At 45.2% G+C, this 26,689-nt stretch overlaps 1 protein-coding gene across 1 annotated transcript in view; it reads right to left on the bottom strand.

Moving 5' to 3' along the window:
* Nucleotides 1-6,945: 6,945 nt before the first annotated feature.
* The window catches only part of ULK2 (unc-51 like autophagy activating kinase 2), an 81,178-nt gene continuing 61,434 nt past the window's right edge, over nucleotides 6,946-26,689 (bottom strand). The window contains exons 19-27 of the mRNA XM_034989693.1: nucleotides 25,425-25,612; nucleotides 24,919-25,022; nucleotides 17,810-17,959; nucleotides 16,308-16,516; nucleotides 14,535-14,713; nucleotides 13,981-14,099; nucleotides 13,462-13,619; nucleotides 10,306-10,441; nucleotides 6,946-9,286 (exon numbers count right to left, since the gene is read on the bottom strand). Of these exons, the coding sequence (XP_034845584.1) occupies nucleotides 9,228-9,286; nucleotides 10,306-10,441; nucleotides 13,462-13,619; nucleotides 13,981-14,099; nucleotides 14,535-14,713; nucleotides 16,308-16,516; nucleotides 17,810-17,959; nucleotides 24,919-25,022; nucleotides 25,425-25,612 (1,302 nt within the window). The 3' untranslated portion in view covers nucleotides 6,946-9,227. The remainder of the gene's footprint in view (nucleotides 9,287-10,305; nucleotides 10,442-13,461; nucleotides 13,620-13,980; nucleotides 14,100-14,534; nucleotides 14,714-16,307; nucleotides 16,517-17,809; nucleotides 17,960-24,918; nucleotides 25,023-25,424; nucleotides 25,613-26,689) is intronic.

Below are 26,689 nucleotides of genomic sequence, written 5' to 3'. Positions count from 1 at the left end.
AGCTCCCACTATGTGCCCGTTCTCAACAAGCCCCCACTATGTGCCCAGTCTCGACAAGCCCCCACTATGTGCCCAGTCTCGACAAGCCCCCACTATGTGCCCATTCTCAATAAGCCCCCACTGAAAGGCAATGGGGAGAGGAATCCCGGGGGAGGGGAAGCTGAGGGCCCTGGGGCCAGGGCCAGGGCAGGAGAAGGCACAAGCTCAGGCTGGGGGTGGAGTGGGGCGGCAGGGAAGGGGCTCTGGACAGTGAGGGCTTTCCACGGGACGAAGTCTGGGGCAAGGCAGCCCTGACCTAGTCTGTTCAGGGAGCCCAGAGCAGTTCGGTGAGCTAGGCAGGGCTGTATGCAATGGGGAGCCACCGAACGTTTAGAAGGACACGTGTTGCCAAGGACAACGCAAAGCAAACCACCTCAAGACAAAAAAGAGGACAGTGCTTCCCCCAGCTGGGAGGGGCCCAGGTGGCCCCTGTGGCAGTCCCATCTGGGGAGAGATGTAGGGACCAGCTTCAGGCCTGGGGCCGGGACCCCTGGCACCCCTGTGGAAGGACTAGCTTTCGTCTCTTCCTCCCTTGCTCTCCACCCACCTCTCATAGCAGCCTTTGCTCTGAGACCCTCTTACCATGAAAAGTTAAGACTCACACCACTTGAGCTGCTCTTGTACAAAGCCCATCATGGACACTATTCGTGCCCCCGCTCCTCCGCCCCCACATACCGTCGCCCCACCTGCTCAGCCCCACCAGCCCCCACCCCCCATCCGCCCAAACCCCTCCCCTGGACCTTCTGGAAAGCACAGCCCCGCTCCTCCCTCCCTGGCTGAACTGGAAATCCGGGTTGCTCCTCGGGACAAAGAATGGGGCCCCTACGGCCCCCTCCCTCCGGGGGGGGCAGTTTTTCCTCTTGAGTCCCTGACCTCGGGCTCCAGGAGTGGGCAGGACTCCTCCGGACCCCTGTGGTGGGTTCCAGACCAGGTCAGTGCTTTTGTCCCTCACAAATCCCAGCCCTCTCCCCTTCCCAGCAGTCCCATTTCCAAGACCCTCGGCCACGGAGGGCGCCCCTGCGTGGGGCTCTGGCTCAGCCCCAGGGCCTGTCTGTTCTTGGACCTCACCGCCTTCCTTCCGCTCCGTCTTTGCCTCCCCCTGTCACAAGCTGACTTTGGACTTTTATTTATTTTTACTGTGGAAACTAGGACCATAAGAAAAGATAAGTTTCGTTCTCGCCGCCCCCCTCCACCCTCCAGAACTCATCTTGCGAAACTGAAACTCTGTCCCCATCCGGCACCGACTCCCCAGCCCCTGGCAACCACCATCCTTCCCTTCTGTTTCGGCGAATTTGACGACTCTGGGTACCTCATACAAGTGGAATGACATAGCATTTGTCCTTCTGTGACTGGCTTCTTCCACCCAGCATGATGAGATGTGCTCACGGTGCATCCATGTTGGAGAATGTGCCAGAATTTCCTTGCTTTTTAAGACTGAATGATACAGAGACCGCATTTTATGCATTCATCCACTGATAGACACTTGGGGTGCATCCAATGTTTTAGCTTTTGTGAATAATGCTGCTGTGAACGTGGGCCCACAAGGATCTGCTCGCGTCTCTGCTTTCAATTCTTGGGGGGCTATACCCAGAAGTGGAATGGCTGGATTCTATGGTAATTCTACATTTAATTTCTTGAGGACCCGCCATACTGTTTCCCATAGTGGTTGCTCCATGTTACGTTCCCACCCGCAGTGGAGGGGTGGGGGGGCTCTGGTTTCTCGCACTCCCACCGACCCTTCTTCCAGTAGGCGACTCACTCATCACAGTGGACTGGTGGGTCTCATGCTGTGCTCCCGAAAACCCACTCTTCTTTCCCAGCTGGTCTGTGGAGCTAGTTCTTCCTGGGGGCAAGTTCTACAACATTCCTGGTCCTACACCCTCCTAGAATGTCCCCCAAGCTTCGGAAGTTACGTATACAAGTTCCCCCACAGGTCCCACTGGAGGGACTTGTGAGCAGCCCTTGGCCCTCCATCTTCGGGGGTGCTCAAAGCACTGTGCTGGCCTGGGTACCTGAAAAAGCGGGAGATAAAGGGTCATCTTGCCCGCAGGGACTTCACCCCGGGGTTTGTGGTTCCAGGGGAGCCTGAGTGAGACAGGGAAGAAAGAGAGCCAATGCAACCATGTGTTGCTGAGTGTGTGACCCCTCGATCCTTGCTGCTGGCTTCTACGGGGCCTTCTGAGGACCAGCCGTTATGAAAGGCATCAGGACCAGCCTGGCTGGTCTCAAGAGAGAGTAGCACAATGAGGTCAGCCTTGGCCTCCTCTGCGGGCAGGCTGGGCGTTAGTGAATATAGCTGGCTGGGCCCACAGATCGCCCCTAACTCTGTCCCCATGGCCGGCTTGCGGTGGGCTCATAGTGCAAGCACCGGGGGGACCAAGGACAGAGGCTGGTGGACTCCACAGGACCAGTCATCCTGTCCACTTGGTTTGCTTAGTGCCCCCTCTGGTGACCATTGACACAAAGTACAACACTTTGTGCCCACTTCCTAGGTCATCCACCGGCCCCTTCCCCAGGTCCCAACTCCCAATTTTTCAGTCTTGCTTCTTCTAGACCCTCAACCACGCAGCCAAGCCATTCACCACTGCCCATGTGTTTGCATGTGTCCTGACCTCTGACCTCTTCTCCCTGCATACAAAGACGACCAGGCATGCTACCTGAGGCCTCTGCCCACCCTGCAAACAGGGTCTTGCATGTAATCCGGTTGCACCAATCAGACAGAACCATTTTCTTTCTTTTTTTTCTCCAAATTCCTTTTTGCTTCAGTTGGCCAGTCGTTCCTGCTTATGGTAGATGGTGACAATGACCACAGGAATTCTTCCCATCCCTGTGTGTGGGTGGTTTTGCATTGTCATTGCCATACTTCCCAGGACGGGGAGTCTATTTCTCCAGCCCTTGAATCTGGACTTGGCCAATGGGACATTAGCAAACAGGGCTCAGCAGGGCCTAGAAGGGTGCAACAGCCCTGCGACTCACCTTATGTCCACGGGATGCCGTGGCATCCACGAGGCTGGGCTAGCCTGCCGGAAGATGACGGCCAGGCAGCCAAATCATCCTCGATGCCCCAGCTAAACATCAAGCAAACCTACACATACAAGTGAGGCTCCCTGAGCCACAGAGCACCAGCCACGTGCCAGGAGGGGGTTGAGAGAATCTTTGGGGCAAGAGTTTCCCCGGGGAGAGGGGGGCTGCTGAGGACTCACCTCACTGCCTCCCTTAGGGAGGGAGCTGGGCTTCTGGAGAGCACCAAGGGAGTTCTCTGAGCTTTGTCCTTCTGAGCTTGTGCACTTCTCTGAGACTTCCCTTGGACTCTCAAAAGGGGTCCATGACAGTGACCCCTTGGCAAGGCCTTCCCTTACTGTCTGCTCCCATCTACCAGGCCTCCCTTCCCCTCCTCCCCCCGACACTGCAGGTACTTGGTCCTCTCTCTTAGGGTGCAGTGAGGAACCCAGACCCATCCCAGGGTCCCATGGGTATCCAGGACACCTAATTCCTGTGGGTGGGCACCCACTGTCGGCCGGGGACAGGACGCACGATTTCAGAGGGAACCGTTTTAATTTACAGACACACAATACATTTATTTCATATTTTAAACCTGTCAAGAAAATAGAGCTAAAATGTTTGTGGAAGATCGGCCATGCTGAGAGGGGGCAGGGGCCCAAGGACAGGCTCCCTGGCCTGTGTCCACGCGTGGATGCTAACTTTAGCAGTTAGAACAACTCCAAGCAGCTGTTTCTAGGAACAGGGCATCCAGCCCAGCCCAAGAGAGCACGGCGTTGCATAGTTTTAGTATGAAAAGCAAAACTACCACCATTTATTGAACCCTTGCTAAGTGCCAGTCACGGTGCAAAGGGCATTTTCCCCACAAAAACCATTTCAGCAGGTACTCATTTGCAGGCTCGGGAAGGTGAAGTGACTCGCCCAAGGCCACCCCGCAAGACTAAGAAGTATAGAACACTGTTTGTGGAAGAACCAAGAAAAAAAAATCGCTCCCCCAAAATGTTCCAAAACTAAGAATTATGCAAAAATCGTGCCTTCTGTATATTTACTGACAGCTTCGTGAATTGTTTTAAAGCAGAGGTGGGTGTCACCCGGGCTCGGCTTCCGACCCGCTGGGATGAGCTCACATCCGTGTTAACTGGGCCCACCGGACACCACGGACACGCAAGGAGAGCTCATCCTTCAGTGGGCACCACGGACGTGTCTCGCTCATCATCATTTGCATCTGGGGTACCTGCCTCTGCTGTTAATCGATACGCCCGTGGCCAGCAAACTACCACCTGCGCACCCAGGCCTATACGCTAAAAGTGGAGTTTGTTTTGTTTTGTTTTTACATTTTTAGATGGATAGAAAAGATTAAAAAAAAAAAAATTATGTGACACATGAAAACTCCACGAGATGAGAAGTTCAACGTCTGTATATAAAGGTTTATGGGAACAGAGCTGTGTCCATTTGTGTATTGTCTGGGGCTGCTATTTGGCGTAGGACGGCAGGGCTGAGTAGGTGCAGCAGAGACCCTATAGCCCTGAAAACCTGAAATCCTTACTGTTTGGTCCTGTGCAGAAGGCTCGCGAACACCTGGTCTCTTGAACACACATCCAGGGAAGAGGACACCAAGGCCTCTTGGATCTGCTTCCCTCTTCTGAGCTGGGTGACTCGGAACATCGGTGGAGTGCTTGGCCCTCCATGCCTGGGGCTCATTTATTCCGCTGCTCCCCCTGACAGGCTCCAGGGGGACCAAGGGAATGTCCTTATTTTCCATTAGCCTTTCCCCCACCCTAACCTCCCTGCGCTCCTCCGGGTGCCCCGAGGGGCTGGCGCCGTGTGAACCGCACACCGGACAGGGCCACGCTGAGGGTGTGAGGCCAAGGCAGGGGGAGACTAAGCAGTTCCTGGGGCAAGCCGGTGGGAGGGGGGTCCCCTGGGCAAGCCTGGGATTGAGGCTCCTCTCACCTGGGATGGGACCAATTCCCTGCTGTTCATTATCACTGACACACGTGGACACAAACAAGGAAACTGCTGAGCAGGTCCACCAAACGCTCGAGTTTATTAATATGCCATTGAAACCCTCTCGCTGGAAGTTTCGAGGGGGGTGGTTTCTGAAACCTACTGCTCTCGGCTCCAGCTCCAGGCCCAAGAGGGACTGCACAGAGCTGCGGACTCCCCTGCTTCTTGAAATCTGCGGCCTCCTGCTACGCAGAAGATGCGTCCAAATGACACAGAAGCCTGCCTTTCCCCCTCCTCCTGGACATCACCAGAAAGGTGTTACAAGGACGTGGCGGTGAGCAGGTTTGGGGCGCTAGGCACATGGCACAGAGAGGAGAGTTCTCTGCATGCAGGCTCCCCACCCCCTAGCCCGGCAGCCCAGCCCCTACCCAGCTGTGGGGCTTTTCTCTTGGTGTGTGTGTGTGGGGGGGATTACTCCCCAAGTCTGTTTTTCCATCTGTAAAATGAGGCAAGGGTTGGTATGAGAATCAAAGTAATAAATAGTAGATTGATACAGACACTTCTTAAAACTGCCACATTGGGCCACAAGGGTAAATAAAGGATGTCTGAACGCAGGTTCCCGTGGGTCAGCTGGGGAAGGAGCTGTATCCTTTCAGAAGTTGTCCAGCTGGAGCCAGTGTGGCTCCTGGAGCCCTAACTCCAGGCCTTGCCCCGAACAAACACACCCCTCCCCAAAAGGAACCCGCGAGGGGCTGTGGAGAACCAGCACTCACCCTAACGGCAGGCGTCCCTGAGGGCTGCTCCCACTTCTGCTCAGGAACTTGTTTCAGCCTCCCTGCGACTCCCTGAGCGCTGGGCCCTTTCCCCCACTGGCAAGTACACAGGCACTGGGGCAGGAGCCCAAGGACAAACGGCCAGGGGACAGCCACGCCCCAGGAGGGAGAGAGCAGTCTTCAAACAAGTGCCCAGCCGGCCTCTCCTAGGGACTAAAGCCAACTCCCAAAGCGCAGGACCGTCCCAGAGCAGGAGGGCGCCGGGCGGCCTCCCCTGAGTGCAGACTTCGGGGAGCCCCAGTGCGGAGTCACCTCTGCAGCCTCCTGGGCTCAGACGCCCTCCCAGGAGGCACCCTGGCGGCTGTTGAAAGGGACCGCTCTGAACAACGAAGAGATCTCCAGGGCATTTGAAACACTGGGCTGAGAGCTCTTGGGGCCAAGGGGGGCACCCACGGGGGAGTTCTGCCTGCGGGGCGCAGACACGGGTGCTCTTGCCCTGCTCAGGCTCTGCAGGGACAGCAGGCTCTCAGCCTCCGTGCCTTCCTCTACCGGAGTCCGCTCCCTGAATTCACACGGACGCTTCACCTGCTTAGCTTTGCCTCTTGTGCAGGAGCTGAGATTTTCGGGGCTCACTGTCCGTTCCCCGCAGGAGTGCAGTGCTCTGCTAGGCGGATGGCTTCTGATGGGGCTCCCTCTGATTCCGGTGAGGAAAGGACCATCTGGACGCTCTCCCAGAGGCGCACTCTCACAAGGGCTTGGGGGGACCAGGAAGGGGCGTGAGCAGGTCCCGAGAGCTTCCACAGCTGAAGATTCAAGGGTCCAGCCCCAGGGATAAATGGGCTCAAGGCCCCGTAGAGATCACGTTCCACTCAGCTTCTTCCTCCTCGCTCTGGGGAGACTGAGGATGGCCCGACCCTGAGAGTAAGCTCCTCTCAGGAACTCTGCTAGTCCTCTGGGCGGGGAGAAGGAGCATCGGGATCCACGAGGTCCGGTCCCGGGCGCGGTTCGGGCAAATCCTGACCGCACGGGTAGCCGGTTAGCAAATTCACCGACTCCTCTCCTTACTTACGTCCGTGCGGTCACTAACTTTCCGCGTGATGGCTCAAATCTGGGTGGCAGCCCATGAGCGTGCGGACTGGCCCATTTCTACCTTGTGAAATCAATGACAAGAAATTAAAAAAAAAACTCATGGAAACATAAAGCATTTATTATTGCTATAGTCAAGGCAAAAATCTCTGAAAACAATTGGCCTTGATAATGGGGGTAGAATCAGAACCATTATTCATGAGTTTACAGTCTGTTCTCTGCCGTCCACACATCCCGGTTTCACATACAACACCCACCACGGGACGGACCTTTGTTATACAAGAGGGAGAAGAAAGAACTTGGGAGTCACAAAGCATGGCTTACCTACCTCCCTAGTTACCTGACTTAAGATCAATCACTTACTCGAGGTGAACCTGTTTCATCCTGTGTTGTTTAAAAAAAAAAAAAAAAAAAAAAGGACAGGTCAGGTGGGCCAGAATGAACCCAGCTCCTTGGAGGACCTACTGAGATCACGTGGGTGAGGACTATGAGAACATAAATGAAATTGCCTGGGACGCTTGAAAAAAATGATAACACAACAGAGTATTCCTAGTAATGGTGCTTATAAGCCCTGCAGGGAGGGGCGGGAACCCCATCGCATAGCCTACGTGCGTGGCAGCCTGCGGGACGGTCACCGAGCATCTGAAATCTTGGGGCAGGGCAGAAGATATTAACGCCCGAGCCTCCAAACTCACCGAGGAAGGAGCTGGCTTGACAAGCCATGTAATATGGACTCAGCTTTACCCTAGAAACACTTTCTCAGTTTTATTTTACCTTAATATACATCTGTACACACAAGAATAAAAAGGCTATTACACAATGATTCCGTGAGCTTTACCTAGTTTCGAGAATAATGCATGCAGTTACAAATGAGAGGTAGAAACACTGTATTAAAGACCTAAAAATACAAACATCATATAAATAAATGTTCAAATTAACTGCTGGAATTTCATACAGATAAATAAGGTAAAAATTACATTACTTCGTCAAAGTAAAGGAAAAACCATGGTTTTGTCTGTCTTTATCAGTACACTTAAAATTAGATTAATGCCAAAGAGCTTCTGTGCAATTTGTCAGAGTTTGGATTATGTTAGCTAAAAGGATAAAAATAAAGGGATTAAAACTGGAGAACGGTTTATTCAAGTATTCAAGCAGGTGAGTAAAAGAAACCAAACCATACACAATGCAGGAACCATTTCTGGAGGGACGTGACCTGCCCGCGTTCCCCGTGACTAGCTGTTTGGTGAACGGTCAGGACGAACACGAACAATACACATTAGGCTGGAGAGAGCTGCCCGTTTTCCTAAGAGAAGACAATCCTCATTTTTCACTAACTTCATGTAGAAACTCCCCATCACCAACAAGCCTTTAGGTCACCAACTTTGTTTTGGCCCTATTAAAATTCTTGAGAGTATCCCGAATTGGTATTTTTTCCTAATACTGCCCAAATAAACCGAGCCTTTAGTAAACCTGGAGACCACAGGCGTTGATGCACATTCTGCATGCACAGTAGGAAAATACAACCAAAAGCAAACAACCAGCAACTCAAAAATACCACCGAGAAAATCTGTATGTCTGCAGTCTTCAGACGGATAGGTTAAAAAAATGCAAAGGTTCACACGAACACAAGTTTTTACCATTTAAAAGTCCACTAGAGATTACGTGTGAATTCTGGAAAGGGTGTGTGTATATAATATAATCAAGTAAAATATTTTAAACAAGTCCATTGTGCCTCAGTTAGTTTTAAATTGCAAAATCCAATACACAGTTGTTTTAATAAATTAGTGCAATATGAAAGATTTTGGAAGATTAACATGTGTCCATATTAGATCAAATAGAAGATTTCACAATTTCTTCCAAGAGCCTTCTTTCAGCTTGTTCTCAAGCTCTATCTTCCTGAGCTGTTGAAGGGTGCGTGCTCAGATTTAGACAAGCCTACCCCAGATATCCAACTGCCCGGATGAGATGTCCATTTTTTTTACTTTTATACCTCAGTAAACACGTGGAATTTCACACACTGCTCTGGTGAACTGAGTACAGAGCCATTCACTTTGTTTCGTTCTTAATTATCCTTAGGAATAACTGCACTGATATTTCTATTTCTAAGGTACATTTATTGACCAAGTTCAAACAGAGCCAACTGGAATACTCTTGCTTCTGCTTCTACACAGAAAAGGGAAGGGGTGACGTCTCCTATAAGGCAGATTTCCTACAAGTATGTAGTTTTTGGATTGTTTTTCCTTTTTGAAGTCATGCTTGTTCTTTGGTAGTCACCAGGTGAGAAACTAGGGTTTCCTGGGGATGGGGAAACAGAACCCAAGCCATGATACCAAACTTCTCTCCTCAGTCCCACCACTGGTCCAGGGAGGAGCCCTCGGCCGCTCACAGGGTCGCGGTGCTACAGCAGAGTGCTGACAGTCTTCTTTCAATACTAGTTTTATCTAGAAATAAAATAAATTCATATCGAAAATCATTTCTATTGTCAAAACCAAGGCAAGAAGAATAAAAAAAAAAAAAAAACCACCACCACTAATTCTCTACGTGCATCCTTGTCTCTGTACTTTCTTTGGCCCAAAGTTAACCATTCTATTTTTTCTCCTTTCTGCCTGATAATTGTTGAGATGTAATTTCCAGCTCAGTGATGCACAGTGGCAAAACCTAACACGTAAGATAAAGGACACTTAGATCTTAGGGCACCTGGGTGGCTCAGTCGTTAGGCGTCTGCCTTCAGCTCAGGTCATGATCCCAGGGTCCTGGGATCGAGCCCCGCATCAGGCTCCCTGCTCCACGGGAAGCCTGCTTCTCCCTCTCCCACTCCCACTCCCATTTGTGTTCCCTCTCTCACTGTGTCTCTGTCAAATAAATAAATAAAATCTTAAAAAAAAAAAAAAAGGACACTTAGATCTTAACAGCTAGCTTTCTCACAACTGCAAATCATTTTAGAACTGTCATCCCCTTGAGGCTCTTCAAAATGTGGTGTGAGCACGTATACTCCAAAGGGTCCACCACCTCCTCCTCAAACACCAGTGCATCTATATGGTGAATGATATCATCATCCTGGCAGCCTATCAATCTCCACTCTGCTGTCTATTCCAGATCTATCGTAGAGTCGTCAGAGAGTCTTCGTAATATTCTCTGGTCACTAATAAGCTCGCGAGGCTTAAAATACCTGCATTTATTATTATTTAACAATAAAACCAATGCACAAACACACATCTGACAGCACAGTACTGCACTGTAAAAATCAAAAGCCACCAGGACTTCATGTGCATTATCTCCAATCCTCAAACTCTCTCATCTTTTGGAAGAAAAAACAGACCACAGAAAAGGCAGGTGATTTGCCCAAAGCCAAGACCCAAACCCAGGCAGTACGATGCCCAACTGCTTGCTCTTCCTGCTGCAACTGAGGGAGACAACTCCGTTGTCATCGATAAACACACTGATTTCTAAGTCAACTTACATTTATGCACATTTTCGATATCGGCAGGGTCCTGGAGAATCTTAGTTAGGCCTTCCAGAAGAAGGGCTGCCTTATGATAGCGATAAACAATATCTTCCGTCTGCTGAAACATCTCATCCAGGGCTGCGGACTGAACCTGAAGCCAAGTCAGCAGAAACGAAGAGAGTCTTAACTTTTCCAAGAAAATATGAATCCATTTGGGCAATGCAGATTTTATTGCAATCTTTCTAAAATTAACACATTTTGACAAAATGATATAATCTACCAAACTATATAAAACTCAAAGATTCATCAGATGGGCAAAATAAAACAGGAGCTTCTTGATGAGAGTTACTCTGCTTTCAAATGTGATCTTGGACTCAGATGCAGGACTCATAAAACTTACACTTCTAAAGTGGCTCTTCTAGGACGACACTAAAAAGTTTATTTTAAACATACACTTTCATACTAGGGCAACTTGACCATTTCATTAAAGTAGATTTTGTTATAATAAGATAATTAAATGGTGCTAAAAGTCATCTGTTAGCACTGCGCACAAGGTGAAGGAGAGCGCACCATCCAGAGGGACGTACAGGTCTGGAAAATATGGCATTCTAATTCCAAGGGATACGCGGTATTAGAGGAGGAAGCCCTGGAATGGTACAGAATATATACTGGGTGCATCTAAGCCAACTATGGAAGAGAAGATTAGGGAAAGCCTCCAGGAAGTGATGTTTAGGTTGAGCCTGGAGAAGGAGCAGGGAGCCCGCCAGGTGATGGAAAAGGTGGGTAGGGGTTTTCTGGAAAGATGGGACAGCAGTAGTATTCACAGGTGGTATTTGAGAAGTTTTCCCAACAGTATTCTGAAATGAGGCCCCAAATGGCATCACTTAGGGCAAGTCAGTAAACCAAGACTTAATACCCAACCTAACTGCAGTTTCAGTCCCTCAGGAATGTAACTTTTAACTAGTCAACATGGCATTTCCTGGTCGACAGACCCCTTCTGCTCCCCCATAGGAGGGCAACTTTGCCTGAACAATGCATTTCTGGCTAATAAATTCCTTTCTTCTTCTTTTTTTTTTTTTTTTTAAGATTTTTTTTTTTTTATTTGAGGGGGAGAGAGCACATGGGGGGGGGGGGGTTGGGAGGGTCAGAGGGAGAAGCAGACTCCCTGCCGAGCAGGGAGCCCGATGTGGGACTTGATTCAGGGACTCCAGGATCATGACCTGAGCCGAAGGCAGTCGTTTAAGCAACTGAGCCACCCAGGCGCCCTCCTTTCTTCTTTTTTATGGCCCTCTCTCCCTTTTAAAAACCTTTGTTTTATTTAGCTAAGCAGAGCTCCCTTCTACTTGCTAGATGGGATGCTGCCTGATTCATAAGTCATTTAACAAAGCCAATTAGATCTTCAATTTTACTTGGTTGAATTTTGTTTTTGAACATTCTCTTTAAATCATTAAATACCAGGACTGTCAGTAACCCAGTATCCTAATGTATTTGTCAATATCATCTGTTTCTTCCAAACAATACTTTAAAGCCACTTAACAATAAAACAAACAAAATGGGTACAGAAGGTCCATTCTGAAAAGGAAAAAGAAATAACTAAACGTAGTGCTAATAACAGTAAGCTGGCTATGCAGCCCGGGCAAAGTCAATACTGCTCTTATTATCACAAAAGAACAGAACACCATAACTCCTTTGGAGAGGACATTCTTCCTGGCACAAACTTCTAAAAATAATTCATCATACGAAGCGTTAATTCAGTATAGAGTGATAGAATGCATATTATTCATAGCAATAGTTTAGAGCAAAATACTGTCTATTATTCTTGTCAACAGTTTATATTCTACAGTTATTTTCCCATGACTTTTGATAATGGCTTTCAGACTGAGACCAAGGGCAGTATAACAGAACAATTCAAAGCGGACAAATTTGGCAGGGGAGAAGGAGATTTATTATGTTAAGGTGGCAAAAATAACATTGGTCACTAATTTTTTCCCCACTTAACCACTTCTTTAACAGTCCCTAATTTCACCTCTACTTCAGAGCAGTTTTCCCCTCATGAGACAGAAACAAGTGATTTCCAGAAGTATAGCTACACAGTTGGAAAAGCAGATTTTACTTTGTGTCTATGCTTAAGTAAGGTCAGTAAGCAGAGTCTGGGCATGTGGGTTGGTTAACACAGCAGTATTTCTTCTAATGTTTTATTATGCCAAAATTTCTTAAATAGTAGAAAATGCAGAAAATGCAGATCCAGCCAAGGCTCTTAGATGCAAAGTATAAAAAGATTAGACAGTCCTGGGCGCCTGGATGGCTCAGTCGGTTAAGCGACTGCCCTCGGCTCAGGTCATGATCCCGGAATCCCGGGATCGAGTCCCGCATTGGGCTCCCTGCTCGGCAGGGAGTCTGCTTCTCCCTCTGCCCCTCCCCCCTCTCATGTGCTCTCTCTCATTCTCTCTCTGTCAAATAATAAATAAAATCTTTAAAAAAAAAAAAAAAAGATTAGACAGTCCTAATGTTAGCCATTTTAAGAGGTACAAGGAAATGTCACCAAGTGTGGTAGTCAATGTTACCTAATGTGTTCCTTGTGCTAATGACATCCAATTACTCCTTTCGTAAGAGGGAGTCACAATGTTTGGGACTTGGGAATGGTTAAGGGCAGAAACTCTTTTTAAAAGGAGAACGTCAAAGGGCGCCTGGGTGGTGCAGTCGGTTTAGCTTCTGACTCTTGGTTTTGGCTCAGGCTCTGACCTCAGGGTCATGAGATCGAGTCCTGCGTTGGGTTCTGTGCTCAGCACAGAGTCTGCTTGATACTCTCTGCCCCTCCCACTAGTGCTCTCTCGCTCAGATAAATAAATCTTTTTAAAAAATAAAAAAAGGGGTGCCTGGGTGGCTCAGTCGTTAAGCGTCTGCCTTCAGCTCAGGTCATGATCCCAGGGTCCTGGGATCGAGTCCCACATCGGACTCCCTGCTCAGCAGGAAGCCTGCTTCTCCCTCTCCCGCTCCCCCTGCTTGCGTTCCTGCTCTCACTATCTCTCTCTCTGTCAAATAAATAAATAAAATCTTTAAAAATAAATAAATAAATAAAAAATTTAAAAAAAAATTTAAAAAGGAAAGTATCAAGTAGGTATTCAACTCAAAAGATACTCTTATATAATATTCAACCTCAGAAAGGGTTACCATTTCTACAGCACAGTTATAGATGAGTTTCTCTGCGGTCACGCTGTTGATTTCATCAATAAATCTCTGTTTGTCAGAGAAGAAGCGATTCAGCTTTTCTGTAAGTTTCTTGCACATGGTGATGCAGAATTTGTATCGTTCATTCAGATTTTTGACAACTGAAAAGAAGTTGAGATGAGAACTAATTTTAATTTTCCTCCCAAAATAAAAACAGAGTCACAGTAACATGCACCTTTTCCGCTGATTTAAGTAAAGTGGCACTAAATGATCCTTGAGGGAAAAAAGACCGGAAATCAGATTCTTTCATGGGTTCTTTTCCAGTTAAGAAAAAGTTGAGAATAAAGCGCTTCTGACTGTTCTATCAATTAAATGGCAAAAACAAAACCCAGAGAAGTCAGCATCTTTGCCCATCTAAGAATAGTTAATAACACAGGATTCCTCATCAAACTCTCTCTCGGTGTGATGGGGAAAGGGGCGGCGTGAGGGCATGGGCGTCCAGTGGTCACACTGCCCCCATACCTTGTTTCACAGCCGTGGACGGGCTCAGCTTCCCGGACTTGATCTGGGCTTTGGCGAGATGCAGAGAGGCTGCCAAGAGCTGGGCTGCTTTCATGTATAACACCAGCTGCTCCACCCGCCTGCACCCAGAAGGAAGACAGCAGAGTGTTATCCTGGGAGCCAACACGCCAGACTCCACTCTCCACGCATAGGGTCACCATTCAGATAGCATTTCTAGAGGAATGCCATTCTCCTTGACATTTTTAGCGCACAAATAACTCCTGAAGGAAAACAGTTCACTTTGAATACAACAGGTAGACTCAAAAACCAATACAATCTCTTCATCATCAAATATCTTCAACAGTATCAGTTACAAGGAAAAGGCAATGCTAAGGTTGCAGGATCTTCAAGTCCTGGCTCACAAGTGAAATCTAGCACAGTAACATAACTAAGAGCTCCCGTGAAGCTTTTCATAAGGAGATATGATCGCTGGTGTGTGACAGGCCCTCCATCTCAGACACGAATTTACAGAAAGCACGGAGAATCTGGAAGTGAATGACAAAGGGGGCACGTACCCCCAGTCTTTGCTCAGCTGGCTGATCTGGTCCACGACCACACTCTCCTGGATCTGGTACAAGGAGACAGCGGATGTGCACAGCTCCGGGTGACCCCCCCGCACGGCTGTCAGGTCCAGCACGCACTCCGTGAACATCAGCATCATGTTGAGGTGGCGTAAGGTGTCCGTGTGTTCTCGCTGTGGCAAAGCCAATTTGTCTTATAAAATTGCAGCTAAGAAGAGGTGGATACTTGTCTCTGTATATAAACCATGGCCGATGCTACAGTGTTTCTATACTTAGGAATATCAGAATGAGCAGAACAGACTAAGATTTTTAAATTCTAGAAAACTAGTAAGAAAATAAACACAGGTGAAACAAAATGTGGATGTGTGCGTGTGTTTGTGTGTATGGATGAGAGTGGCCACAAAATGAAGTTTCAAAGATATGAGGTCACTGTGCTTTTACTAGAAAAAACAACAAAACCAAACAATTAAATCAATATACATGACAAAATAAATTATCAGGATTATAAGGATATGCTGCACATTAAACCACACTTCTTGATAGTTTTGCAGATTCTACTGTCTTATAGTTTCAGGGATGCTTTATTTTAATTTCTGCTGGGTTTTCAGTTCACAGGGATTCCTAATACCAAAGCTCTAAATTTCTGTGAGCTGCTCAGTTAGTTAATGAGGGGAGTATAGGCAGACATAGTAGCATGCATTAAAAATGGGTAGTCTAAAATTAATGTTGTTTTGAGATGTGTTTTTAGCTATAAACGTTTCCTGAAATCTCAAATAAGACTAAGCTTCTCATTCTCCTTTTACGACTAAAAAAAGGATGAGAATCATTTTCCTAGAGAAAGGAGAATAAACCAATTAGCTTGTGAAGGTCTGACAGCGTACTGGACTATATATTCTAATACACTGGAAAATGTATTGGAAAACAATTTGCGTCTAATCTGATGGAGACTGAAAAAAACTCTGACAACTGCTTTTCCAATTTTAGCATTAGGTCACACATATGTTCAAGATTACTACTAAATCTACTATAAAATCACTGATACATTTTGCAGGCACCATTTTATACCTTTTCTGTGAAATACCTAGTTCTCATTCACACAAAATAGAAATGCTACAGGTTCAGCATGGAGAGAGCATCTGTTCTCTTGGTCTGGAGAACTGATCATTTTAATTGGAAATGGAGGCTAAGTCAGCACTGTAATCAGCGGTGAGGACACCACGTAGGCCGCTGCATGCGTCCTGGAGGCCAGACCGGGGAACTGAACTGGCACGGTCTTTAAGTCATCGAGTGATGACTTCTCCTGTTCTGAATCTGTGTTCGGCATGATTCTGATGTGCGTTTCCCTGCAGAACTGGCTCCACAGAGGACAGGAGCTGGTCTAGGAGTACGAGCATCTGCCTGGGAGGGTTATTTCTGAGTCAGTGACGCATCTGGCGTTATGCTTTATTACTTTTTAAGCCCAAGTGTAATCATTTTTATGTTATAAAGAAAAGCAAGCACTGAAAATAAAAAGTTCTGGTTTTAGGACCAAGGTTATGCTTTCCAAGTCCTATCAATAGTAACTAAACTTCAGAGGAAAAATCTCTGTCACTTCCTATCAACCAAAGCTTGTTGGATGAGTGTCACTGTCCACATAACTCTGAAAACGTGTCAGCAATGGTTTTCAAATAGAAAAGACAAGCTAAAGAAAAGAAAAAACCGGTCGGAACTTTCGAGAGCATTTAGCTCTCCCGCTGTGGCTACAACACCCTCCAGGGCTCTTCTCACCTCCATCAGTGTCTCCTCTGGCAGTTCAGGGGCCTCAAAGGTGATGAGCCCCTCCAGGCTGGGGGGTGAAGCACCATAAGACATGTATCTCAGGCTGGGCGCGGCCTCGGCTCCAGGAGGGGAAGCCCCCCAGCCCGGCCCCGGTGGGGAGCCCATAGCCACACGGCCACCAGCCGAGCACAGGGAGCCCCCGGAGCTGCTGGAGCCGGCTGCAAGGAGAGGGGACAGTGAGGGCGTGGGCAGGGCGGCTGCACCGGCCCCTCCCGCCAGCCCAGGAGCAGTCACGGACCCCCTACCACAGTGTATGAATAGGTCTTATTTTTCCAAGTTCACCTTTATTCCTCCCTTATACGCCTATTTCATAGACATCATCATGGCTAGTTTTTAAACAAGCTTATAGCATATACATTTTTCCCTGTTGCCCCACAGTCCTCATCATCATTAAACACAATGGACGCACAGCAGTTCTCTAAATTTATACATGTGATGATTGCCTGGAGGATTTATACTATTTCTGATTTTTTATATCACAGATAACACTATAATGAAATCCAAAGTTTCTCCTTCTTTTGAATGATTCATTTGTGATAAGTACTCTGAAGTGGTATTGTAAACAGGAATGGGATTACCACAGATCAAATGTTACAAACATTTTTACCGCTCTCGTACAAACTGCCACGGTACCTTCAACAGCAGGCGTGAGTAAGCACACAGATCCCACCAAATCTCAGCAACACTGGGCACTACAACCTTTTAGTGTTGGCTTAGTTAACAGGTATGAAATATCACTTTCTGAAAATGACATTTTATTATCTGATATTTTTAATAATCTGAAGAACAAGATTATCGGCTCCTACTTCCTCTCTCGTTATCTATTTATAATCCTTTGCTTATGAATCTGACACCTTGATTGGTAACTTACGTAGCATAAGAGAATTTAAAGGACACAAGGTACAATATGGATGACAATGCCAAATGATAACCCATTTCAAGTCCAATCTAAATACTTTCTTAATTTGGGGTATTAATAACCTACTTACAGAGTATGGATGATAAAACCAATCTACTGGCCTATCTAAATGTAGGTAGGATTAAGTGCAAAGATTAGGACCCAAAGTACCAAAAGAGGTGAAACTTAGGTCCCTAAAAGAACAAAGCAACCATCTACCATTTCAAAAAATTTATCAGAGGTACTAAAATAAGCCTTTAATATAAGAAGCACCATAGATGCGTAGCTGCTTCATCATGGAAAAGTCACATTTATGTTACATTGCTATAATATAGTATTATAAACATACAGTACTTTTACTTTATAAAGCCCCCCCCAAAGGTCCCATTTATACCCTATAACCCTTTAAGGTCAAGAAAATGATGACCTCAATGTCATTGGTAAAGAAACTGAAGTCCAGAGAGGCTGAGGGACTCGTCTGAGTCGCATCAAGTCATTGACAGAACACTGCACTCCAAACACAAGCCAAAATGATAACAACACAATTCTTCACCTGAGGTTGTTCTTGTTCGGAGGACCGTATGGGCAGCAGTGGGGGCCGCCGCACTGTGTGGAGGAGATCCTACAGTGAACAGGACAGCCCTAGAACTTGCTGCTGTTCCCAGGGCAGGTGCCAGTCCACCACCACAAGCTCCTGCAGGGGCTTCGGGGAAAAGTTGACAAAACGTCACATTGCTTCCACGGTGTTTATGTTTGGGGGTGGGATTATAAGGAGACCTTTACTTTTATAGCAGCGTTTCTGGGGCTTTTTTATATTAAGTATTTATTATTCTTAACATCAGAAATTCAACACAGATCGCCATTAAGGGATCTTATGGTAATCTCTTCTCAGCTGTGAATCTTCTTCACACCAAAGCCTCCTGTTCAGAGTCACTTCTGTATACTTCTAAAGGACACAAGCTGTAGTCACACCTGGTAAGGATCATTCAAAGAAGGGGAAACCAAGAACTCAGACTAAAAATGTGAGGGAAAGCCAAAGGGAGATCAGGAGTCTCCATGGTGTAAGAGCTTTAAGAGACAGAGAAAGCTGAGTCAATGGAATTGCAGCCGTACATCTGCCAGGAAGAAATGGGGGTGGGACCCAGTGTCAGGGGGCCTGATGGGCTGAACATGGGCTAAAGGAAGGCAAAGTGGAAAGCCTCTCTCCACCAAACTACGCAGAATCAATAAGTTGTCCAAAGCTTTTTCACACTCAAGTATCTCAAAAACATTACATTTCTGACGACACAGAATGGAGGTGGGAGTTAACAATACAAATCACAAAGTTAAAACCAGATATAGAAAAAAAACCTGCCATCAGTGTCCATCCTATCCACAACAGAGCATAACAAACTTGAAGCGTCTAATTAACAGAACACAGTTCATAAAAATCTTCTAGGGAGCAAGGAACAGTAGGTGGAAACTAAATAGTATCTATTGTTACATGAGATGTACAAAATGACACATATTCTCTTTATGTTACAATTTTATTTTAGTAGGTATACATGTATTTAAAGATGGTCATGGGGGCGCCCGGGTGGCTCAGTTGGTTAAGCGGCTGCTTTCGGCTCAGGTCATGATCCTGGAGTCCCGGGATCGAGTCCCGCATCGGGCTCCTTGCTCCGCGGGGAGCCTGCTTCTCCCTCTGACCCTCCCCCCTCTCATGCTCTCTGTCTCTCATTCTCTCTCTCTCTCAAAAAAAAAAAAAAAAAAAAGATGGTCATGGGGCGCCTGGGTGGCTCAGTTGGTTGGGCGACTGCCTTCAGCTCAGGTCATGGTCCTGGAGTCCTGGGATCAAATCCCACATCGGGCTCCCGGCTCAGTGGGGAGCCTGCTTCTCCCTCTGATCCTCTCCCCTCTCATGCTGTTTCTTTCTCTCTCTCAAATAAATAAATGGATAGAATCTTAAAAAAAAAAAAAAAAAGATGGTCATGGATATATTTTAAGAGCCAATGACCCTATTTTTCTTACGGTCTTAAGTTTTTCCTACTATCAGCAGTTTTTATTTTCAGAAATGGAAACTTCATGATTAAAAAGAGAAATCTGTGATTTCAAATGATAATAAAGTTCATGTGGAAAAGGAAGAGAAAAAGAGGATAAAAATGATCAAAGATACATTTATGCCTAAATGTTGTTGAAGGAGAAAAATCTGGTTTCACATACACAAACTTGGACTTAAATTACAACACATATTCATGCAGAACTTACAAACCCTATAAATTTAAATTAATCTGTAAAGGGAGACGAGACATAAAATGGTCTTTCAAACAAGCTAATTTCAAAAACCATTCCAACTTGTAGTGACTGACTTCTGGTAAACAGCACATAGAACAACGACTTCCAGGACAGCAGTGTGAAGTGTGAGGAGCATCACAGACATGCTTCTCAGTGAAACAACCGTAACTGGTGAAAATTAATTTTTTTAAAGACTTATTTGTTCATTTAAGAAAGAGAGAGGGGAGTAGGGACTGAGGGAGAGAGAGTCTTAAGTAGACTTGGTGCTGAGCGTGGAGCCCTACATGGGGCTCGATCTCACGACCCTGAGAGCACAACTGAGCAGAAACCAAGAGTCAGACACTTAGCTGACTGCACCACTGAGGCATCCTGGTGGAAATTATTTTTTTTTTTAAAAAACAACCACTTAGGGGCACCTGGGTATATGCACCCTTATGTTCAATGCAGCATTATTTACAAACGCAAAGATATGGAAGCAACCTAAGTGTCCATCAACAAATAAAGATGTGGTGTGTAGGTGTTTTACTTATACAGTGGAGTATTACGCAGCCATAAAAAGGGATGGGATCTTGCCATTTGTGACAACGTGGACGGACCCAGAGGGTATTATGCCCAAGTGAAATAAGTCAGACTAAAAAAGACAAATACCATATGATTTCACTCATATGTGGAATCTGAAAAACAAAACAAATTAATAAACAAACAAAAAGCAGAATCAAACCTAAAAATACAGAGAACAAACTGATGGTTGCCAGAGGGGAGGGGTGGGGGGGAAGGCAAAATGGGTGAAGGGGAGTGGAAGATACAGGCTTACAGTTATGAAATGAGTAAGTCATGGGAACAAAAGGTACAGTATAGGGAATACAGTCAATGATACTATAATAGTGTTGTATGGGGACAGATGGCAGCTCCACTTTGTGGTGAGCAAAGCATAACATATAGAGATGCTGAATCACTATGCTGTATATCGAAAACTAACATTGTATGTCAACTATACTCAAGTAAGAAAAATAAATTTAAAGTAAAGTATGATAACAATGTCTCATCAAATGGAGAATATCAATAGAGAAATTATAAAAAAGAACCAAGTGCAAATTTGGGAGTTAAAAAGAACAATAACTGAAATTAAAAATTCACTCCAGGGGTTCAACAGCAGATGTGAATTGGCAGAAGAAAGAATCCATGAACTCGAAAATAAACTGATAGAGAGTGTGCAATGTGAAGCACAGAGAGAGGAAAGAGAAGAGAGCCTCAAAGAACTAGGAAACACCACTAGGTGTACCTATGCATAATGTGTATTCTATGCGTGATGGGGGTACCAGGAGGAGAGGACAGGCAGAAAAAAAATCCAAATAAATAATGGCTGAAAATTTCTCAAGTTTGATGAAAAACATTAATCTGTATATCCAAGAGACTCAACAAACTCAAAGGAAGATAAACTCAGAGAGAGCCACACCCAGAAACATCACAGTAAAACAGGAAAAGCAAAGACTAGGAGGCAACCTTGGGAGCAGCAGGAGAACAATGATGTGTCACTTACAGGGGTTTCATTCAATCTACAGATCAATTTGGAAAGTACTGCCATCTTAACAATATTAAGTCATCTGATTTATAAACATGGGGTTTCTTTCCATTTAGTTTTGTCTTCTTTATTTCATCAGTGTTTCATAGTTTTCAGAATCAAAGTTTTATAGTTTACAATTATAAATTTATTCCTAAGTATTTTATTATTTTTGATGGTATCTTACACGGAATTGTTTTCTTAATGTCATTTTCAGATTGTTTCTTGCCAGTGTATGAGAAATACAGTGAATTTTCGGGTACTGATCTTGCACCGTGCAACACTGCTGAATTTTTTTTTTTTAAAGATTTTATTTATTTATTTGACAGAGAGAGAGATAGCGAGAGCAGGAACACAAGCAGGGGGAGTGGGAGAGGGAGAAGCAGGCTTCCTGCCGAGCAGGGAGCCCAATGTGGGACTCGATCCCAGGACCCTGGGATCATGACCTGAGCCGAAGGCAGACGCTTAACGACTGAGCCACCCAGGCGCCCAACACTGCTGAATTTATTCGTTCAAATAGTTTTTTAGTGGGTTATACTAGGATTTTCTACATACAAGATCATGCCATCTGTGAATAGAGGTAGTTTTACTTCTTCCTTTCCAAGCTGGGTGTTTTGTTTTTGTTTTTGGCCCAGTTGCCCTGGCTAGAGCCTCTGATACAATGTAGAATAGAAGTGGTGAGAGCAGATACCCTTGTCTTGTTCATGATCTTAGGGGGAAAACATTCAACTTTAATCATTTCACCATGTTAGTTGTGCATTTTTCATAGATGTTCTTTATCAGGTGAGTAAATTCACTTCTATTCCTAGCATATTGAGTGTTATTATTACATTAATTGATTTTCATATGTTAAAGCAACTTGGCAATCCAGGGATTTCATTTTAGTAGGTGACAATAATATTCATAATGGAAACTCAAGGACCCAGAATAACCAAAAACAATCTTGAAAAAGAAGAACAAAGGTGGAGGACTCACATTTCCTTGGTTACTATAAAGTATAGTAATCATAGCAGTATGGTACCAGCATAACAGACAATATAGATTGATGAAACAGAATTAGGAGTCCAGAAATAAACACATTTATAGTTGATAGATTTTTTTTTACAAGGCTGATAAAACAATTCAATGGAAGAAAGAATAATCTTTTCAATAAATGGTGCTGGGATCACTGAATATCCACACACAAAAGAATGAAGTTGGACCCCTACATCACATCATCCACAAGAAGCCAGTCAAAGTGGATCACAGATCTAAATGTAAGAGCTAAGATATAAAACTCTAAGGAAAGAATATAGTTAGGCAAGGGTCATATGCTACTTAAGAAGGAGTATCTAGGGAAACTGAAAAACAACAGAGAAAAGTTTAGCTTGACACCTACAGCTACAGTATAAACACTAAGCACAGCCGAACTCCTAGCCAGGAAAACAAAAAAACTTCATACTATTTAACTCAATTCCTTTTATCCAATATATCATGTCAGACTTCCAAAAAAAAAAAAAAAATTAAAAGATATACTAAAATGTAAAAATAGTTTGATGAGACAGAGCAGTCACCAGAACCAGGCTCACATATAGCACAGATTGGGATTATCAGACTAGAAATTTAAAATAAATATGATTAATATGCTAAGCGCTCATTAGGGAAAAGTAAACAACATTTAAGAATAGACGGGTAACATAAGCACAGAGATGGAAACTCTACAAAAGAATCAAAAGGAAAAGTTTTAAATCAAAATCACTGAAACAGAAATGAATAATGCATTTGATGAGCTCACCAGTAGATGGACATGGCTGAGGAGAGAATCAGTTAGCTTGAAGATGTGCCAATATGAACTTCCAAAAATGGAAAGCAAATACAAAGAAGAATGAAAACAAAGACGGAATATTCAAGAACCGCAGGACAACTACAGAAGTATAACATATATGAAATGGGAATATCAGAGGGGAAGAGAGAGAGAAAAGAAGAAATATTTGTAGTAGTAACGACCGAGAATTTTCCAAAATTAATGACAGAACCAAACCACAAATCCAGGAAGCTCAGAGAACACCAAGCAGGATGAATACCAAAAAAATTACACCTAAACATATCATATTCAAACTACAGAGAATCAAAGACAAAGAAAAAGTCCTGAAAGAAGCCAAAGAAAAAACACCTCACCTATAGAAGAGTAAGAGTAAGAATTACGTTGGACTTCCCTTCAGAAACCATGCAAGTAAGAAAAGAGTGGAGTATTCTCTTTGGATTAGAAACCATGTTCAATCAGATATTTGATGGTCCAGATATTTCCTTCTTGGGATGCTAATGGGAGAATCAATAAAAAAATTACAGAGAAAATGAGAATGAAGAGATTACAATAGTGATTCTCAAATTTAGGGGTACATAATGATCATGGGGAGAGGTTTTTCTTTTAAAGATTTTATTTATTTATTTGAGAGAGAGAGAGAGAGAGAGAGCACGAGCGGGGGTGGGGAGAGTCAGAGGGAGAAGCAGGCTCCCTGCTGAGCGGGGAGCCCAACATGGGGCTCGATCCCAGGACTCTGGGAGCATGACCTGAGCCGAAGGCAGACGCTTAACTGACTGAGCCACCCAGGCGCCCGGGAGTTTGTTAAAAATACAGATTCCTAGGGCGCCTGGGTGGCTCAGTTGGTTAAGCGACTGCCTTCGGCTCAGGTCATGATCCCAGGGTCCTGGGATCGAGTCCCACATCGGGCTCCCGGCTCAGCAGGAAGCCTGCTTCTCCCTCTCCCACTCCCCCGCTTGTGTTCCTGCTCTCGCTGTCTCTGTCTCTGTCAAATAAATAAATAAAATCTTAAAAAAAAAAAAAAAATACAGATTCCTAGAATCCATTCCCAGAAAATTTGGTTAAACAAGTCTGGGTTATGGTCTGCAACCTGCCCTTCATTTTATGTTTTGACAAGCAATCCAAATAATCTAGATGTGGGTCTATGGACAGGCCTCTAAACAACTATGAAAAGGCTAGGGGATCTCAGTGACCTATGGGTTTTTTTTTATAGGATCTACTCACTGTATAAGAAATGTTCAAGAGTACATACATGTTTGTTTAAGCTAACTTTGGCCAGTATTACCCTACCAATAAAAACCAATCTTGGGTCAGAATTCTTCCTAACTGGTGATCTTATGAATTATGAAATACTTAAGAATTATGAAATTCTCATAACTGGTGATCATCAAGACACCCCACAAGCACCTGTCTTGATATGCTAAGAAAAAAGATGAAGTGGCAGGGAGTGGGTGAAGAAATCTCAGTAAGTGTGTGAACAGTCAACAGAAGCAGATAGGTAAAATAATTACTTTCTCCTGCCCTCCAACCCAGCCAAAGATGTCCATGTCCTAACGCCTGGAACCTGTAAATAGGCTACATTACATGGCAAAGGGTAATTAAAGTTGCAGATGGAACTGCCTTAAATATAAAGAGATAATCCTGGATTATCCAGGGGTTCCAATGTAATCACAAGGGTTCATTAAATGTAGAATAGAAAGGCAGAAGGTCAGAGTCTAGACTGGCCATTATTGGCTTTCAAGATGGAAGGGGACCCCAAGCCAAGGAATGAGGGCAGTCTCTAGATGCTGGAAAAGGCAAGGAAATGCATTCTCCCCTAGAGCCTCCAAAAGGAATGCAGCCTTGTTAACATACTGATTTTAGCCCAGTGACACCCACTGCAGGCCTCTGACCTCTGAAGCTGTATGATAATACATTTGTGTTGTTTTAAGACACCACGCTTATGATAATCTGTGGCAGCAATAACAGCAAACCAGCGCACATACTAACGAATTACCTGCCTAGAAAGAAACCACATTTTTCTTACCTGTATCCATCGGTCGTTCTGTATTTAAACTGTCCGTGCTGCCCTGATGTCCACCTAAAGGTATCTTCACTTGTTGTTCTGATAATTTCCCAGTACTGACAGATCTAGAAAGAAGAATGATGTTCATAATGGAAGAGTATACTTAAAAATTCCAAATATTTAAATAAGGGGGATTTAAGCTGAGCCACAAAAGGGTTAATGGGAAGTCAGAGAATAAGGAGACAAAAAATAGATACCGGACAATTCAAGGCAGAGATGAACTTCAATAACCAAGACAAACAAAAAGCAGACATAGAACATTCGGGAAATTCAGTGGCAGCTCTGTATTCACAGTTACAGGAAGCACCTGTGGTTTTCAGAGATTCTAAATGTATACAGTTCGTATCACAGACCATGTGGTATAAACCAGCCACTGAACTAATTTGGTCTGGTTTGTCTTTGTAACAGAAATATCTGTACTATTACAGTTTTCACACTGAAGGCTGGAAGGAAATGGTGTCTTTTACCTGCCAAACACTGCTTTGTTCTGCTGCTCAGACTTCTGCCTCTCACTTCCTTGAACTAAGAGACAATGAGAGCATTCCCGTGGGTCATTCCCATCCTTAGACTGCCCTTCAGAAGGCCCGTGACGAGTAACCAAGGCTAGCAGGTTGGAAGATGCTTGCGTTTTAGGTATTTTGAAAGGAGCTGTGGTCTAAGGAAACATATGTAAGCTGGTTACTATGCTGCATGCAGCATTCGGAATTGTCAGGAACGTCAGTCAGACCTGGCTTCACAGACTGACTTCCACAGACAGCTCTGGGACCTTGGACAGTTCACTCCTACTCTCTAGCCTCAATTTCCTTTCTTCGGGAATAAGTGGGCTAATGTAGAAAAAGCATTCAGCATAAAGTACTGAGACTGCTTGGCTCATAGCAAGTCCCCATTAAATTGTAGCTATTCTCATCAGGGATCTTCCATAAGGTAGAGTAGCCCCCATCCACGATTTCGCTTTCTGTGGCCAATCCTGGTCTGGAAGCAGGTGATCCTCCTTCTGATGTATGGTCAGCAGGTCAGTGGTAGCTTACCAGCCGTCACATGCCTGCCTTACTCCCTTACTTCATCTCACCTCCTAGGCATGTTCCCACCTCCCACCTTCTGCTTCTCCAGCTCCCTCCGCCCCTCCCCCCACCGCTCGTGCTTGCTCACTCTAAATAAATATAATATCTAAAAAAAAAAAAAAGACCTCCCCCCATGATTATTATATATTATATATATTCTGGGTGTATTTTGAGAGAGAGAGAGACCACATTCACATAACTTTTATTATGGCCTATTGTTAAAACTCTTCTATTATTAATTATTGCTATTACTCCCTCACTGTGCCTAACTTCTAAATTAAATTTTATCATACTATCTGGTTTCAGCCATCCGCTGAGGGTCTTGGAGCATATCCCCTGGAGACAAGGGGACTACACTACTTACTAGCTCATGGCCTACTGTAGGGAGCTCAGCTAAGCTACTCCGCAGCATTGCTGATTCCGCATCATCTTTGTGTGGCCACGCGGCTGCAGGGCCTTAAACGGACACCAGCGCCTCGTGCAAGCGCACGCCCCTGAGAGCAGCCTGTGGTCACAAGTACATTTAATTCTGGAGAGGACTCCTCCAACAACCCTGGTGGTCTAAAGTCTCCCCGCCCCCCAGGCTTTCCCCTTGGGTGTCACACACATAAGACTCCTGTGGAGCTTACCAGAATCCCATTCTTTTGGTTTGAACTGACCAATCCTGCTTT

The sequence above is a fragment of the Mirounga leonina genome, unplaced genomic scaffold, assembly GCF_011800145.1.
Source record: "Mirounga leonina isolate KUSES-001 unplaced genomic scaffold, KU_Mleo_1.0 Mir_488, whole genome shotgun sequence".
NCBI lineage: Eukaryota > Metazoa > Chordata > Mammalia > Carnivora > Phocidae > Mirounga > Mirounga leonina.
The sequence above is the reverse complement of the archived record's forward strand: the minus strand, read 5'-3'. Positions and strand labels throughout refer to the sequence as shown.